General features: G+C 33.0%; 2 protein-coding genes and 1 long non-coding RNA gene across 7 annotated transcripts in view; 1 reads left to right on the top strand and 2 right to left on the bottom strand.

Moving 5' to 3' along the window:
• Window positions 1-801: 801 nt before the first annotated feature.
• LOC11408488 (uncharacterized) overlaps window positions 802-17,764 on the bottom strand; it is a 31,403-nt gene continuing 14,440 nt past the window's right edge. Inside the window, exons 1-6 of one of the 4 annotated variants that reach the window (XM_039829863.1) lie at window positions 3,805-3,901; window positions 3,686-3,719; window positions 2,782-2,927; window positions 2,253-2,692; window positions 1,600-2,139; window positions 803-1,185 (exon numbers count right to left, since the gene is read on the bottom strand). In XM_039829863.1, the coding sequence (XP_039685797.1) occupies window positions 1,103-1,185; window positions 1,600-2,139; window positions 2,253-2,613 (984 nt within the window). In that variant the 5' untranslated portion in view covers window positions 2,614-2,692; window positions 2,782-2,927; window positions 3,686-3,719; window positions 3,805-3,901 and the 3' untranslated portion in view covers window positions 803-1,102. Of the gene's footprint in view, window positions 1,202-1,564; window positions 2,140-2,252; window positions 2,693-2,781; window positions 2,933-3,685 lie in introns of those variants that run through there. The other 3 variants (XM_039829864.1, XM_039829866.1, XM_039829865.1) reach the window with 3 other exon arrangements.
• On the bottom strand, window positions 9,606-13,242 carry LOC11422948 (uncharacterized). Of its 2 annotated transcripts, XM_039829861.1 has the most exons (6): window positions 13,183-13,242; window positions 12,983-13,016; window positions 11,857-12,005; window positions 11,343-11,784; window positions 10,655-11,229; window positions 9,606-9,832 (listed from the first exon to the last, which is right to left on the bottom strand). In XM_039829861.1, exons 3-5 carry the CDS (start codon window positions 11,998-12,000, stop codon window positions 10,658-10,660), a joined length of 1,158 nt encoding a protein of 385 aa, XP_039685795.1. In that variant the 5' UTR covers window positions 12,001-12,005; window positions 12,983-13,016; window positions 13,183-13,242; the 3' UTR covers window positions 9,606-9,832; window positions 10,655-10,657. The 2 variants fall into 2 exon arrangements, with proteins under 2 accessions (XP_039685795.1, XP_039685796.1); XM_039829862.1 differs by lacking the exon at window positions 13,183-13,242 and having other exon boundaries at window positions 12,983-13,097.
• LOC11427971 (uncharacterized) lies at window positions 16,546-17,196 on the top strand. The gene is made up of 2 exons (XR_005643849.1): window positions 16,546-16,841; window positions 16,928-17,196. It is a non-coding gene; the product is annotated as an uncharacterized lncRNA (long non-coding RNA).

Here is a 17,764-nt window from a genome sequence, read left to right as displayed (position 1 = left end):
GAAAGACAATGCATTCTTCTGAAACTGCAAGGATACCAAAGGGAAAAAGTTGCTTTTAACAAATTAAATAAAACTCATAAGGTTTACTTAGTGGGTGGAGCAAGGGACTTAAATAATGAAATTATAAGAATATTATTCATTCATTATCCTCAACATTGATAAGTTTGATAGCTGAGTTCGAGCTCATAATTTCCTTTTCTCTATTGTTGGTTTTGATATGTGCCACCATTTTAGACAATGTTTTGTTTTATGTGTGTGTGATTTCTATATGTTATAGCGTTACAAAAAGTGTCGAGTACAATGGTTTGATTTGATAAATTTATGTTAGATAAATTATAAATATAATTTTTTATGTTAAATCCCCAACTCCTATAGTAGAAGAAAAATGGGGATTATAAGTCTACAACGCAGAGTAAATCGTCCCGTAAAAAAACCGGGAAAATACTTGTGTTCGCACAAATTGGCATCAGTTGTGTGTGGACCGACACTATGATAACCAAACATAGATAAGGTAAACACTTGCCTTATGCTTAAGAAACAGTGATTATAGAGAAGCAAATGCATATATAGTAGTACACACCATCACCAATATCCCTAACAAAATAAGAGTACACACAACCAGATAATAGAAATAGAAATACTGCACAACCAAGTGATTTGAGAAGCAATCTTAGTAACATTGACTAAATTGCATGTTGTAATATTAACCAAAGCAAAGTCGAAATCATTTGCAGGTCGTAATATTTCTCCAACATTTAATATTAACTAAATTGCTTTGTAAAAACCTTTCCAAGCATGCCCCTGGTGCATGAAAAAGGTATTCTAAGCATGACTCTCCTCAGCATTTAAAATTGGTTTGGCAGCATAATGATAATGATACATCAACATATGAAGTGATATCAGATCAAATATAGTGCATCCATTAATATTACCCATTATAAAAAGAGCTAGTTGAGTTTTAGTGAGTTCTAAAATCGCAAAAGAAAACAACATAGATTAGGAATATAACTTAAAATAGCAACAAAATCCAAGTAAAGCTTAAATTCTGATGACAGTGACACAGTTGTTGAAACTATTTTTGATCTTCAGCTTGTCATTGTGTTTAACAGTGTTTGTTCCCATCAGCATTCACTAATCTCCAACGATCGCCCAGCTCATCAAAAAACTTCTCCATGAAGGTTGGTTCTGAAAAATAAATATCCTGTTAATAAAGTACCAAGTTAATAAGCAATTGAAAGTGTATAATGGCAAGTAGTATATACTATATAGTAAAGTTCATTTTTTTTTATTTAGTGAAATAGATGAGAGGACTAATGTGTGCAATTTCTTGACGTATGTGTATTCACCAAGATTATGTTGCGAGCAGATTGGCATGGCCACTTTCTTGCTTTTTATTGCATTCACTACTGATAGAAAAAAATATCCCCCTATAGGAATAAAAGCTACTATTGCCCACAGTTTGATATACCTATTTCTTTAGTTGAATTGAACCATAAGATCAATGTTTATTCTATTTTACTAACAGAAAATCATGTTGTTCAAAGACAAATTCATATAACATTACTTGTTAGAGGTTTAGGAAACCTCTTCGAAGACCACCTAAATTTGTAGTGCTGGACATTTTCTTTTCCTCCTTGTCATGAACCAGAGTCTTGAGTACTTCTTTGCTTTTGACTCTAGAAAAGGTGGTGCACAGCTGACCATTACTGAACCTTGGTTTAGGTAAATATAAGCCCACATTGTCGAATGAGTGACCTTGAGATTTGTTGATTGTCATAGCATATGAGACAACAATTGGGAATTGTCTTCTAACTAGCTTGAAAGGTAATTTTGATTGTGAAGGAGACATATCTAATCGAGGAATTAATATCAGCTCACCAATATTATTTCCAGATATACTTTTGGCCTGAAGTACAAATCGACCTAGCCTTGTAACAATTAATCTAGTACCATTGCGAAAACCCTCAAACGGGTCTAAATCTTTTAGAAGCATTACAGGGGTCCCAATCTTGAGTGTGAATTTGTGATTTGGCAGGTCAGATGTTTTGATAGAGTTTAGAAATTCAGGAAGAATTGCGTCAAATGCTCCTACATCGTTCATCTTTGACCTGTCGGCACTATAATACTCCCTTCCTTCACCTATTAATGTAGAACAAAATAAAAGTTAAACAAAGCTCCTCATATGTAAGTTCACATGATGATGAATAATTGAAGGGTTTCTACTAATAAAATGGAGAACTAATTGCACATACCTGGAATCAACTTAAGTACATAATCATTTATTTGATCAACTACCTCATTTGTGTAGGTCAAAATAGCTCTTGATTGCAAATATTGTTCATTGTTGTATTGTGAAAGAAGATCTGGATATGTACTTTGAACAATAGCATCAATAGGATCACCAGGTGAAGTATCAACTTCAGCATAACTATCATTGGGCTCTGACATTTTTCTAGTCAGTACTTCAGCAAAAGTTTTAAACGCAACCTTAGTTTGAGGAATATCTGGAAAAGGATGTTCATAAATTACACTCCCACCATGAATGATCATTTTGCAGGGATGGTCACAAAGCTTAGTTTGTAAATCATTCTTTAGGACTTTGAAATTCTGCATCACATGTCTTTTGCTCTGTTAGGATTGATCCCCAGTTTGCTATGTCATCCTTCACAATTATCGCTTGAATTTTATCCCCCTAATAACAAGAATCGTAAATTAAAACCAAACATGTATTTAATCATTTTAATTAAATCAGAATGAAAAAGACATTTAGTTGGAGTTCACCTTGACATCCATTAAAACCGTTTCAAGATGTTGATGGTTATTCATGTTTGTAACAATCCACATATCTGTTATTCTAACTCCAATCTTCCATTCTTCCTTGGTGGTATTAATCCCTTTGACAGTGTCAAATGGTTCTGCCATCGATCCTACACTGTCATAATAAATGTTTAGCTTTCACAAACGAAGGTACAAAACAGTAGCTTAAATCACAAGGAATAGGGGAAAAAAAAATTAAAGGGAATCACAAATGGTAATGCAAAACAACCAAAAATAATGAAAAGGGCAAAAAAGGTAAAGCAACTGAAATGGAAAACTACAAAATAGAAGCTTAAACTACAAAGAATGGTGTAAAAAATTAAAATGAAAGTGAATCAGAAATGGTAAAGCAAAACATCAATGAATGAAAAGGACCAAAAATGTTAAAACATCTTATTCATTGTGCATGAATACAAAAGAGAATAAAACTCAAACAACAGCATCAAAACACAACAAAAAAGGGAATCACCAAATAGAAAACTTGATAAAGCATAACATCGAAGTGCAATAATTGTGCATGTATTGTATACAAAGTACAAAGGATGCATATAACAAGATCTTTAAACCCTAAACTCTAGCACCGAGACTTCCAACGGAAAGTGTTCAGTGTCCTACACCAACAAATGTGATCAATTAATCTAAGGATAGTGTCGTGTCTGGCATCCTTGTTAATGCAAAGGATAGTGAAACAAAACAATAGAGAAAATATAAACAAAACCCTAAACTGAAACAGTAAAACTCAAGCAACGGGGAAAAGATTCAAAACCAAAAGGTAAAAAAATGGAAAAGCATAACATAACAATAAAATAAGAAAGATCATTAAAAAATTAATAAAGCATATGAGTGAGAAATGAAGAGAATATCTGACCTTGTTGTTTCTGGGTAAAAAACTGTAGTTGCACCTACAAAAAGAATTAAAAAGAAAGTAGCATGCGTGAGAGTTATGAAGAAGAAGAAAGCGTTGAATAGAAGATGTAGAAATTTAACTTTGAAAATAAAATGCTACTCTGAAGATGAAGAAGGTGTGAATGGATAGCCAAAAGTTTTGACGTTGAAAAGACTGACTGAGAGAAGAAAGATAATGAAAGCGTCAAACAGAAGTGTTTGCTTTTATTTTTTGGTTATTGGCTTGTTGTTATAGACCAACAGCTTCTTTGAAATGACCACTCTTCATGTCTTCATGGTTCCAATGCATAATTCTAGGCTTTTAGATAGGTAGATTGGCCTATACTCCTAAGTTATAGCAATGTAATGATCATCTGATTTTCTAAACAGAATCATATTTTAACCCTTATTCGATACAACTTTTTTGACAACCTTCTTTTTCTCTATTCTGATTGGTCAAAAACAATGGAGAGAGAAAAAGAAAGAGAGAGAATAAGAATATAATGTGAGTATGAGAGTGAAAATTGTATAAAAACTATCACAAAATAATTGTACAAATATCATTTCTCTTTCTTAAATACTCGTTGCATGGGCCCCTTAGTTCCTACGAGAGTAGTATGGTACTGGTACCATAAGAGAAATGCTTACAAAATCACAAACACAAATAAAAAAAGAGTTATGTTAACGAGTGTCCTTAGGGCACTTGTTAAGGATTCAAGAATAGAAACAAGGGTTAAATATGTTTTTGGTCCCTATAAATATACTAACTTTTCGTTTTAGTTCCTCTAAAATTTTCCTTCAACTTTTAGTCCTCATAAAATTTTCAATTTTTACTTTTGATCCCTCGTTTAAAGTAAACTCATATGTATAATTCATATTTTTAAATAAAATTTTGTAGAAAAATGTATAATATTATAGGGATCTCTCCCAAAAAAATTTAGAATTTTTTACCAAAACATGAGTTAAATATGAATTATTATATTTTTGGTGGTAAAAAATTCATATTTAATTCATGTTTTGTTAAAAAATTCTAATTTTTTTTAGGAGTGGTTTTTACAATATTCCATACATTTCAGCACAATTTCATTAAAAAATACAAAAATTTACTTAAAAATAAAGATCAAAAGTAGTGATTGAAAATTTTATAAGGACTAAAAGTTGAAGAAAATTTTTAGAGGGACTAAAACGAAAAATTGGTATATTTATAGGGACCAAAAACATATTTAACCCTAAAAACAATTGATAAATTTTATATAGATTAAGTTGCTTTTTAATGTTTCAATGTCTTGATTACACAATTCCCAATGTAAAGTTTTCATTTTAATCTTCTTAACAAGTGCACCAAGGGCACTTGTTAACATTTCCCATAATAAAAATGGTTAGACACACGTACATGAATAAAAAAAATGCAAATGTTGTCCTCGTGAGTTTAGCTCAGTTAGTTTGGACAATACATAATATATACAAGGTCCGGGGTTCGAACCCCGGCCACCACAAAAAAAAAGTCAGATGTTAACTTGTGCCCTCAATGGCACATGTTAAGTAACTCATTATAGAAACATACATATCAAAAGTCATGCATTTGACTTCTTAAAAGTTAAAATATTTTATTTTCCAATGCAAAGTTGTTTTTGTTAGGTTCCTTAACATGTGCCTTTAAGGCACAAGTTAACATTACCCATAAAAAAATTAAAAGAATAAATAATTGAATAATTTGACTAAATTCTTTCTCATTTATTTTGCTTCATTTATGTGACTACTCAAATATATTTCATTGATATTCGTGTTCAAGGAAATACTAGTTCATGTCATAAAAGTGAAGGAAGAAAAATTGTTGAATGATAAATTTATTTGAATACAGGTGATTATCACTCGCTCGTTTTTATATTAAGTTGTTGTGTTTTTATGATTAAATTACCATTGTTGACCTAATCTAAAAGGATTTGAATGTACATTATAAGTATGGAAATTTGATCATATCTATACTCCTATTTTATTTTCATAGTTTAACAGGTGGGGTTTAGCATGGAAAAGGGAAATTGTTTCCCACCATAGGAAAGTTGATTCTAACTATTAGATCAAATGAAGAACATGATATTATCATGGACTCTTAACACTAGAAATTTTTCACAATCTCTCCTATTACTCTTCTCTCCTCCATCCCCACTTTCCTTTATCTCTCCCCACCTCGTCACAAATCTGCTTCTTCCTGCATCCATCCACAATCTTCTCGTCGTCGACTCCATTCATCGTCCTCGTCCTCCCTTGAACAACCTTGTCTTCATCTTTCATCGTCATTAACACGACACAACCTCTCCTTCATCGTCCTCATCATCGGCCGACTCCAATTTAGAATATGATTTAGATGAAAGGTGTGAGAATTTTTCCATAAAGACCATCGACAAACCCTTTTCATTTGTCTGTGTCACACCAGTCTTGGTCACTGCCGCTGTGTTTTCCGTCAGCGTTCCCACACTCTCCGTTGTCACAATCGCCGATCTAATAATTGTTGTCCTCTTTTCAATATGCTTGTTCTTAATCTCTTTCAATTTTCATACAGAGGTGTTTATGTTGTTATGATTTCTTTTAGAATTTGCACCACAGTATAAAGAAATATTGTAATCACTTAGAACAAAAAGAAAGCAATACAAATTAAGTTGCAGCGCAAATTGATTTTTCCTTTCCACGTAAATCGATATAATTAAGAATCTCCTCACCCCATCATTACTCAAACTCACACCCAGATCTTTGCATTCAAGATCCAAATATTTGCAATACAATTTCAGTCAAATCCAAGATTTGACCATTTCTCAATTTTAATGTTGAATAAATAATCAATGTTAAATTAAAGGTGAGTTCATTTGGGCTTAAGCTCTCTCCAGATGAAAATATTAAGCTGAGTCAAATTGGATTGTGATAAAGATAAATAGGTTGTGTTTTCATCTCCCCCACCAAATATCGATGTATGTACAGATACAGCGCAAATATATTTTTTGATAGTTTTTTGGAGTTAGATTTGTCTACTATTGGTACAAATGCTTATTGGATTAAAATTGTTGTCGTTGTTAGTAATATCCAGAGGTGGTGGAGGTTATGTTACCGTTTGTGGTGGCAGAGGTGATCACCGGAGTTGTTCAGTTTGCAAGTGGTGGTGAAAAGTTGGAAATGGTTGAGGTTGAAGACAAAGTGAGAAAGATATAGTGTGGATAGACTATAATAAAATAAATGTTTCTCTTTAATCTAATGACTAAAAATAACTTTTTCTTGGTGGGAAACAACCTTCCTTTCCCATGCTAAACCACGTCAGTTTAGCATAAGAAAAGAAAGTTGTTTTGGACTGAAATTGTAATGCAAATATTTGGATATGGAATGCAAAGATCTGAGTGTGGGTTGAGTGGTGATTGGGTGAGGAGATTCTAAAATCGATTTACGTGGAATGCAAAAATTAATTTGCGTTGCAACTTAATTTTGTATTGCTTTCTTTTTGTTCTAAGTGATTAAAATATTTCTTTTATTAGATTTATATTTCTTTATACTGTGATGCAAATTCTTAAGGAAACCATTCGAACAACATAAGCACAAACCTATGTATGAAAATTGGAAGAGATTAACACCAAACATATTGAAAAGAGGGCAACAAATATTAGATCGGCGGATTGTGACAACAGATGGTGTGTGAGCGCCGGCAGACGACACAGTGGCGGTGACCAAGACCGGTGTGACACGGATAGACGAAAAGGGTTTGTCGCTGGTCTTTCCGGAAAAATTCTCACACCTTTCATCTAAATCGGAGTCGGCCGAGGTTGAGGCGATGAAGGAGAGGTTGTGTCGTGTTAATGACGATGAAGGATGAGGACGAGGGTGTTCAAGGGAGGACGAGGACGACGAGTGGAGTCGACGATGAAAAGATTGGGGATGGACGAAGGAAGAAGCAGATTTGAGACGTTGGTGGAAAGAGAGGAGAGTGAGGATGGAGGAGAGATGAGAGTGGCAGGAGAGAGTGTGAAAAATATCTAGTGTTTAAGAGTCCATGATAATACCATGTTCTTCATTTGATCCAATAGTCAGAATCAACTTTCCTATGGTGGGAAACTACTCCCTTTTCCCAGGCTAAACGACACAAAATTTACAACATACTTTGTGCGAGGGTAACACTGCAGCTGATTTTCTAGCTAAGAATGATGCGCTAACGGTGTGTTTGTTCCTAAGAAAAGAGAGTGGGAAGGAGAGAACGCTGAGGGAAAGAAGCATTTTCTCTTATTTGGAACTCTCTAAAAAAGCCAAGGAAAGAAAGAATTTAATGGGACCCACGCTGAAAATCTTTCCACACCAATATGGATGGACATAAAGGTTGATAAACAACCACATTTTGTTTGAAAAGTCCAATACACCCCTACATTTATTGCTTTTTTTTTTTTTTTTGCCAACATGTAGAACTTTTGGTCAATTATTGCATTTTATTTATGTTACTATTCCTCTTGTTTCTTTCATTTTTTTTTTCCAATTTTTTTTTTCCTATTCTAATGGTGTAGAATTGAACTTAGTCACACTTTCTTTTTCCCAAGTTGGTTTTCTTGAGTTTTCATATCAGAATAACTAATTGTTAATGAGATTATCTTGCTAATGTAATCTTGAATTTTGGGTTGAAGTTGATCCTAACAAGACGGTGTGTATGTTATTCCTTATCTTCTTTTGAAACCGCTTGTTACATGTTTTTTTAAGTTAAAGTAGTTCTTCCAAATTGATACCGAAGAGAATCGAAATTGAGACCTTGAAGAGGAGCATACTCCAATATCTCAAGTCAATACTACCCAGACTATCCAAGTAGGTTTGCTTTGCTAAATTCATAAGGTTTACTTAGTAGGTGGAGTAGGGGAGTTAAATAGTGACATTGTAAAAATATTAACTTGTATTATCCTCACAGCCTTGAGATATTAATTGAAGGCTAAAATATGGTTTTAGTCCCTGCAAATATGTTTCGTTTTGGTTTTAGTCCCTGGTAAAAAAAATAATTGTTTTTGGTCCCTGCAAAATTTTTTAAAAACAATTTTTTAAAAACAAAATATTTTGCAGGGACCAAAAACTACAAAATTGGTTAAGTTATAATGTGCCACATATGCAAATCATCACAAAAGTGGGGTCAGGGACTATTTTCAAAAACAAAAATTTTTGCAGGGACCAAAAATAAAATTTTTTTTTACCAGGGACTAAAACCAAAACGAGACATATTTGGAGGGACTAAAACCATATTTTAGCCTTAAGGCTAATTGAATTACCAATTAGACCAATCTTTATTGGCTGAGTATCAAGGATTAAAAATTACACCTAACCGTTAAATAATCATTTGTTGATTTCCTTACTCCATCATAGTTTGATATTTAAGAGTATGTAACTGACCCTTAAACTAGAGAAGTAAAATACGTTACATAACCAAATTATAAGCTTGAATGAGTACAATAAAAAAGGAAGAATTAGAGAGAATCTAGAGAAGAAGAACACAGGTAGAAAAGAAGATGATTATGACATCACACTTTTCATCCTTATTTCCTTGGCCTTTTCTTATTTACAAGAGTCCACATTCCTATTTCTTATATTGTCTCTTTAATATTAACTAAATTGCTCTGCCTTTTAGTGTACATGGGTTCAGGTCCCTAATCCTGCCTTTTAGTGTTTTTGTGCCTTATCAAAAAAAAAAACTAAATTGCTCTGTAAAACCTTTCCAAGCATGCCCCTGGTGCATGAGAGAGGCATTCTAAGCATGACTCTCCTCAACATTTAAAATTGGTTTGGCAGCATAATGATAATGATACATCAACATACGATGTGATATCAGATCAAATATAGTGCATCCATTAATGTTAACCATAAAAAAAACACAGTTGAGTTTTTATATGTTCTAAAATTTTAAAAGAAAATGACGGAAATTAGGAATATAACTCAATAGCAACAAGATCCAAGTAAAGCTTAAATTCTGATGACATTGACAGAGTTGTTGAAACTATTTTTTATCTTCAGCTTGTCATTGTGTTTGACAAGATGTTTATTCCCATCAGCATTCACTAATCACCAATGATCGCCTAGCTCATCAAGAAACATCTCCGTGAAGGTTGGTTCCCGTAAACAAAAAATCCTGTTAAATAAAATTTCAGTTAATAAGCAATTGAAAGCATATAATTTTTGTTAGCGCAGCAAATCAATGCTTGTCACACAAGCAATAGAAACCAGAAGCAGTTTTTCAGTTTTAGGGTTTTGGTGAATTTGTGAATTAGAGAGAAATTGAGAGAAGAGAAGATTATAGAATTGAAGAATGTAATTGTAATATTGGATTACTAATGAATGTACAAGATAATGGTCTTATATACAAGTCTAGTATAAGTTGCTTGAAGCACAAGCAAAGTAACAAACCCTAACAACCTTAAGCTACTTTCAAGGAGACTTGTAACTAACCAAGTAACAAACTAAAAGTAAATGTGATTAACCAACTAACATAATTAAATCACTAACAAATTTGAATTAAAACAAACTAACAATTTTGTGTATAATAGAATGTATACAAAGATATTTAATTGTTCACTGCTTCAGTTTCAAATATTTAGGAAACCATATAGTATTCAATTGAGATGACTAATGTGTGCAATTTCTTGACATACGTCTATTCACTACGATTTTGTTGCGAGCAGAAGGGCATGGCCACTTTTTGATTTTTTATTGCATCAATTACTGATAGAAAATAATCCACTATAGGAACAAAATTAGCTATTGGCCACATATTGATATATCTATTTCTTTAGTTGAAATGAACCGTAAGATCGATGTTTAGTCTAATTAATTAACTGAAAATCATGTTGCTTATTTCGTCAGAAGTTAGAAGAAATATTAAGATAATTTGGTATAAATAAGCAATAGATGTAAATGACCATGTAAATAGAATATATAGGACAGAAAGTATTACTTGTTAAAGGTTTAGGAAACCTCTCTGAAGACCACCTAAATTTGCAGTGCTGGACATTTCCTTTTTCTCATTGTCACGAATTAGAGTCTCGAGTCCTTGTTTGTTTTTGACTCTAGTAAAGGTGGCGCACAGCTGACCATTACTGAACCTTGGTTTAGGTAAATATAGGCCCACAGTGTCAAAGGAGTGACCTTGAGATTTGTTGATTGTCATAGCATATGAGAAAACAATTGGGAATTGTCTTCTAATTAGCTTGAAAGGCCATTGTGATTGTGAAGGAGACATATCTATTCGAGGAATTAATATCAGCTCACCAATATTTTTTCCTGATATACTTTTGGCCTGAAGTACAAATTTTCCTAGCCATGTAACAATTAACCTAGTACCATTGTAGAAACCTGCAGCCGGGTCAAAATCTCTTAGAAGCATTATTGGGGTCCCAACCTTGAGTGTGAGTTTGTGATTTGGCAGGTCAGATGTTTTGAGAGATTGTAAAAATTCAGGAGGAATTGCGTCAAATGCTTGTACATCATTTACCTCTGACCTGTTGGCACTATAAATCACCCTTTCTTCACCTATTAATCGTAGAACAAAACTAAAGTTAAACAAAGCTCCTCAAATTTAAGTTCACATGATAATGAATAATTGAAGGGTTTCTTTCTACTGATGGTTAACTAATTACACGTACCAGGAATCAACTTAAGTACATAATCATTTATTTGATCAACTACCTCATCTGTTGAGGTCAAAATAGCTCTTGATTGCAAAAACTGTTCATTATTGTATTGTGAAACAAGATTTGGATACGTGCTTTGCACAATAGCATCAATAGGATCACCAGGTGGAGTATCTACTTCAGCATAACTATCATTGGGCTCTGACATCTTTCCAGTCAGTATTTCAGCAAAAGTTTTAAACTCAACCTTAGTTCGAGGAATGTTTGGAAAAGGATGTTCACAAATTACACTCCCACCATGAATGATCATCTTGCAGGGATGGTCACAAAGCTTAAATTGTAAATCATTCTTTAGGACTTTGAAATTCTGCATCACATATGTCTTTTGCTCAATGAGGATCGATCCCCACTTTGCTATGTCATCCTTCACAATTATCCCTTGAATTTTATCCCCCTAATAACAAAAAGAAGCTTAAATTAAAACCAAGCATGCATTTAATGAAAAAAATATTTAGTTGGAGTTCACCTTGGAATCTGTTAAAACCATTTCAAGATGTTGATGGTTATTCATGTTTGTAACAATCCACATATCTGTTATTCTAACTCCAATCATCCATTTTTCCTTGGTGGTGGTATTAATCCCTTTGACAGTGTCAAATGGTCCTGCCATCGATCCTACACTGTCATAATAAATGTTCAGATTTCACAAATGAAGGCACAAAACCTTAACTTAAATCACAAAAAATAGAAAGTAAAAAAACAAAATTAAGGGGGGAAATTAAAATGAAAGTGAATCAGAAATGGTAAAGTAAAACATCGATGAATCAAAAGGACCAAAAATGTGAAAACATCTCATTCATTGTACATGTATACAAAAGGTAGAATAAAACTCAAACAGCACCATAAAAATAAAACAACAAAAGGGAAATTACCAAATTTTGAGAATAACATAAAACTGAAACAATAAAAGTCAAACAATAGTGATCTGATTTGAGATGAAAGGAGAGAAAACAGGAAAGGAAAACTTTATAAAGCATAACATCACGGTGCAGTAATTGTACATGTATTGTATACAAAATACAAAGGATATAACAAGGCCTAGAAACCCTGTAAACTACAATAGTATTAGCACTGACCTATGAAGCACGGATACGGACATGGATACCAGACACGACACAGACACTGGTACGCCGACACCGCTAATAATTTGAGAAAATTACATAATTTAGTGTAATTACAAGTGTCGGTGTCGGACACGTGCCTAACCCGAGGAGTGGCCGTGCTTCATAGGCACCGAATCTTCCAACAGATAGCGTGTTCAGTGTCCAACACGACACACGTGATTAAGTTCAATTAATTTATCTTTTTCAAATATTTACAAGTGTCAAGGTGTTGTGTCTGTGTCAGTGCGGTATCTGTGTGTGTCATTGTCGTGGCCGGTGTCATTGTTGATGCAAAGGATAGTGAAACAAAACAATAGAGAAAAGATAAACTAAACCCTAAACTGAAACAGTAAAACTCAAGCAATGGGGAAAAGATTCAAAACCAAAAGGAAAAAAAAAATGGTAAAGCATAACATAATAACAAAATAAGCAAGATCAATAAAAAATAAATAAAGCATATATGAGTGAGAAATGAAAAGAATATCTGACCTTGTAGTTTCTGGGTAAAAAACTGTAGTTGCACCTACAAAAAGATTAAAAAGAGAAACTAGCACGTGAGTTAAGAAGAAGAAAGTGTTTGATGAAGAATAGAAATAGAAAATGTAGAAATCTTCTAACGATGAAAATAAAATGCTACTCTCAAGATGAAGAAGAGGACTGAGAGAAGAAAGAGAGTGAAAGCGTCAAACCTAAGTTTTTGGTTTGGTTATTGCCTTGTTTGGCAAAAGTTTTGGAATGATCACTCTTCCTGGTTCCAATGCATAATTTTAGGCTAGAGTAGCAACTCCCATGTAATGATTATATCTGATGTCACAAAAGTCAAGTAAGAAAAATGGTTGAATTTTGTCAAAATCAATGATAAATTTATCTTGAATATATAGGATACTTTGCTATTCCTCCGTTTAGTGATCAATAATATAAAAGAATGAGGAAAAAAGGAAGGGATGGCAACGGAGTTGGTAAAAAATTCACATAAAATAGTTGTATAAATATTTTTTTTTTATATTAAATCATTTAATAGATTAATTTTATTATATATTGTTTTACATTAGAGCAATGCTATATATCAAGAAAGATTTTTTCAAAAAAATTTTAAGAATGACATGGCAGAATAATCACCCTTAGGTTTTATCAAGAAATAGTCCTGAAATTAATGTTAACCAATAAAATCTCAGCCTGGCCGAAAATCATGGGGTGGTGGGTGTTATGTATCTTTTTTTTATGAAAGATTAATAAATGAGACTGAAATCTAAAGGTGATTATTGTGCTATGTCATTCTTGAATTTTTCTTATAAAATCATTCTTGATATCTAGCATTTTCCTTTACATTATTCTGCAAGACATACAATCAACCATAACCTCTCTAAAATAAAATTGTTTCGACAAACTATATCGATTTACCACTAACTAGTGGAAAACTGCTTTAGAACTACACTATCATGGCTATATATCACTTCAATATGACACGATGATCAGTTTAACTCGAAAGGATTGAAAAAAATAGATGAAAAAGAGATGAGATAAAAGAGTAAGAGAGATTTAAGAAGTTTTTCGGAAATGTAGAGTAAGGAATGAGTTGGGCGGGGTCCTTTATTTATAGAATTATGCTCTTTACAATGCACATTTTGCTCGCGCTCTACAACCATGCTAAAAATGCCCTTGCATTAGTTAACTTGTGCAACTGTTAATCACTGCGCAACTTAACTAACGCTGCGTGAGTTAATTAGCGCAGCGTTGGTTAAGTCACGCTACGTACTGTCTTAAACATGGCAGAGCACCTCATTTCTTCATTTTTCATCTAAAATCTCAAAAAAAATCTCAAAAGTCTCTCTCAAATCATCCAATTCTAAAATTCCTTCAAGTTCAAATCAAACAACACTCCAATAACAAGTAAGTTTTCATGATCAAACATCATTAACCTTTTATGTTTATATGTTGGATTTTTTCTCTTAAATTAGAAATTTTTTAGATTTAGAGTTTGTTTAAATTTTGGTGTTTTTGGCAAGAAATCATACAATGTTTGCATGTAAATGACTTGTGTTGCTTAAATGTTTAGATGCTTGCATGTTTATGTTGTAGTTTTGAGTTTTAGAGATTTTTTTAGATTTAGGGTTTCTTTAAATTTTGATTTTTTTTGCAAGATATGATACAATGTTACATGCAAATGAGTAATATTGGTTAATTATTTAGATGTTTGCATGTTTATGTTGTAGTTATCATTTTTAGGGTTTATGTATAATTTTCACTCCAAGTGTTTGATAAAATGTTGGAATGAGTTTTTCATTGATTGTGTTTAATTTCTTATTGTGTAGATTAGATTTGAAGCAATGGCCGGGTGGATCCACATTCATGCAGAATTCAACGGCGGAGAACCTCGGAGGTTGAAGGTTCGGTGCCTTGATGTAACGTTAAGAGGTCTCAAGGATCAACTGAATGAATTCAACCAAGGAGTCAACCCCAAAGACACAAGGAGGGTGGAATTAGTTCGGTATCAACGTCCAATGCTCGAAGAGGGGAGAGTATCATTCACTTGGGTGGAGTTAAATAACGACGAAAATGTGACGAGCATGTTTTGGGAGCACAACATGTTCTAGTGGATCGATATGCGGGTAATGTTGCTGAGATCAACTAAAGATATCATTAGCAACTTGATTCCGCCAGAAGATCGTTATTAGTTAGGGTAAGGTGCATTCAAACTACAACAATTGTCTTACCTCTGAAATGGGGTAATTCAAACTTGCCAAACGGCCAGGACTCAAGCATTTTGCTCAGCATTCGTGTTTTTCCTTTGAAAAGAATAAATTTTGTTAGGATGATTTAGACGAAGGTATTAAGTGTCAAGGAATGGACCTCATTTCGTTGGCACTTGAATACCATCGTCTAAAGCAAGCCTAACAAAGATTTATTCTTTTCAAAGGAAAACATGAATGCCGAGTGAAATGCTTGAGTCATGTTGTTTAGCAAGTTTGAATTTGCTCCATTCAAAGGTAAGACAATTGTTGTAGTTGGAATGCACATTTCAACTACAACAATTGTCTTGCTCTGGGGCAATTCAAACTTGTTAATCGGCATGACTCCAACATTCGATAAGCATCTTGAATGCTGGTATTCAAGTGTCAAGGAATGCACCTCATTCTTTTGACACTTATACCCTCATTCAAGATGTTGATCGTATGTTGGAGTCCTGTTGCTTAACAAGTTTGAATTTGCCCCATTGAGTGGTAAGATAATTGTTGCAGCTGGAAGGTACATTTCGGAATGTAATGTAATGATAAGAACATGTATTACTGAGAATCAGCTATATAAGTTATTTACTGAATTTTTATTCGAATTCACGCTGTCGTAATTTTTTTTCGAATTCACGCTATCGCAATTTTTATTCGAATTTATTTAATCGTAATTTTTAATTCAAATTATTTTATTAATTTTATTCTAAATTATTTTATTTACTTTATTCTAATTTATTTTAGGCTTATTAGATCCATTGGTCCCTCAATTAATTTCCATTTTTCATCTTGGTCTCATAATTAATAAAAAGTATCTTTTGGCCCTTTAGCTTTTCCTCCGTTTACCAAATAAATCCTTGGTTGTTAAGTTTAACCACAAATGTCTATGGTGGACCAACCTTAAGAGTGGTCCACCATAGACTTCATTAATTTTTTAAATTTTAACCGTTTGATCTTTAAATAAAACACCTACCATTAGATTAAATGGACCATGATTATCTTACAATGATCCAACAACAACTACCATTGGATTAAAAAAAGACTACCATTGGATTAGGATTAAATAAATGGACCATGGTTTTATATAAAAAAAATAAAATACAAAGGTCCGCTCCTTCTTCTTCTTTTCACGCGTAAGCTCCTTCTTCTTCTCCCTTAAAACCACCACCGTCGCCGCCCCTTCTCGGCGTCGCACTGTCCACCATGTGCACCGTTCGGAAAAAGTAAGACCATATTCTTTATTCTCTCGACGAGGGCTTTCCATTGGTCCAACTAATTTCATGAAAGGAACAATTTTTCCGTCGACCCTTTTTTTCCTCCGCCGCGGGATGGGGCTTTTCCGGCCACCATACTTTGTATTTCTTCTTCCTGTTATTAGGCATTTGCGAATTCCACTTCTATCTCTCTTAACCGGTGCGCCATCCAGTACAACAACCACCAACCTCCTCTCTCCGATCCGCCGTAAACGTGATCCACCGTATACCTCCTCTCTCCAGATCTCGTTCTTCTCTTCGTGGTTCTTTTCAAAGTTATGGATTCCATGGAAAAAGGAATGTTACGGGGAAGAAGAAGAAGAATATTGAGATGAAGGAATGAGTAATGTTACAATTATGGAAATTCATGTGATGTTGATTTTTTATTTTGATTTTTGATTTCTGGAAATTCATGTGATGTTAAAATTCTGAATTTTTTTATTTTTTATTTGCAGATGGTGGTGGGTTTGTTCTTGTTGTTGCAATTGTAATGATAAAGATTGATTGTTGTTTAGAAACTGGAAATACAGACATTCAAAAGAAGAGAGAGAAACTGGAAGGAGTAAGGAAAGATCAAAATGCAGTATTTGTGGTACATGATAATATATGTGTTTTGATTTTTGATGTTCCACTTTTGGAAATTTGTTTCTGAAATCATGTGATGTTGTTTCTGGAAATTTGTTTAAGGTGATGGTGAAAAGAAGGTGAAGAAAGGGAGAAATAATTAAGTGTTGTTGACTCACCGTAAGATAAAATACACCTGTATAATTGAATGATAATCTTTTTTCAAAAAAATATCAACGGTTTAAATTAAAAAATTTAATAAGGTCTATGGTGAACTAATCTTAAGATTGGTTCACCATAGACATTTGGGGGTTAAACTTAACACCAATGATTTATTTGGCAAACGGAGGAAAAAGTGAGAGACTTAAACGTACGTTTTATTAATTGTATGATCAAAATGAAAAGTTGAAATTAATCAAGGGACCATTAGATCAAATAAGCCTTTATTTTATTTACTTTATTCTACATTATTTTATTTACTTTATTCTAATTATTCATACATTAATATTTATTAAATTAATATTGATTCGATGTTATTCATTAATTAAATACAAATATAAATAAAAGTAAATTGACTAAATTAATATTTATTCATTAAATACAAAATTAGAAAATAAAAGCAAATATAAAAAGGAATGAACAAAATTGAGGCATATAACAATATCTCATTTTATTAATAGAATTCATACAATACAATAATTGATACAATAATTTATTCCAATTCACTA

Source organism: Medicago truncatula, chromosome 1, assembly GCF_003473485.1.
Source record: "Medicago truncatula cultivar Jemalong A17 chromosome 1, MtrunA17r5.0-ANR, whole genome shotgun sequence".
In the NCBI taxonomy this organism is placed as follows: domain Eukaryota; kingdom Viridiplantae; phylum Streptophyta; class Magnoliopsida; order Fabales; family Fabaceae; genus Medicago; species Medicago truncatula.
This window is presented reverse-complemented; position numbering and strand designations above follow the sequence as displayed.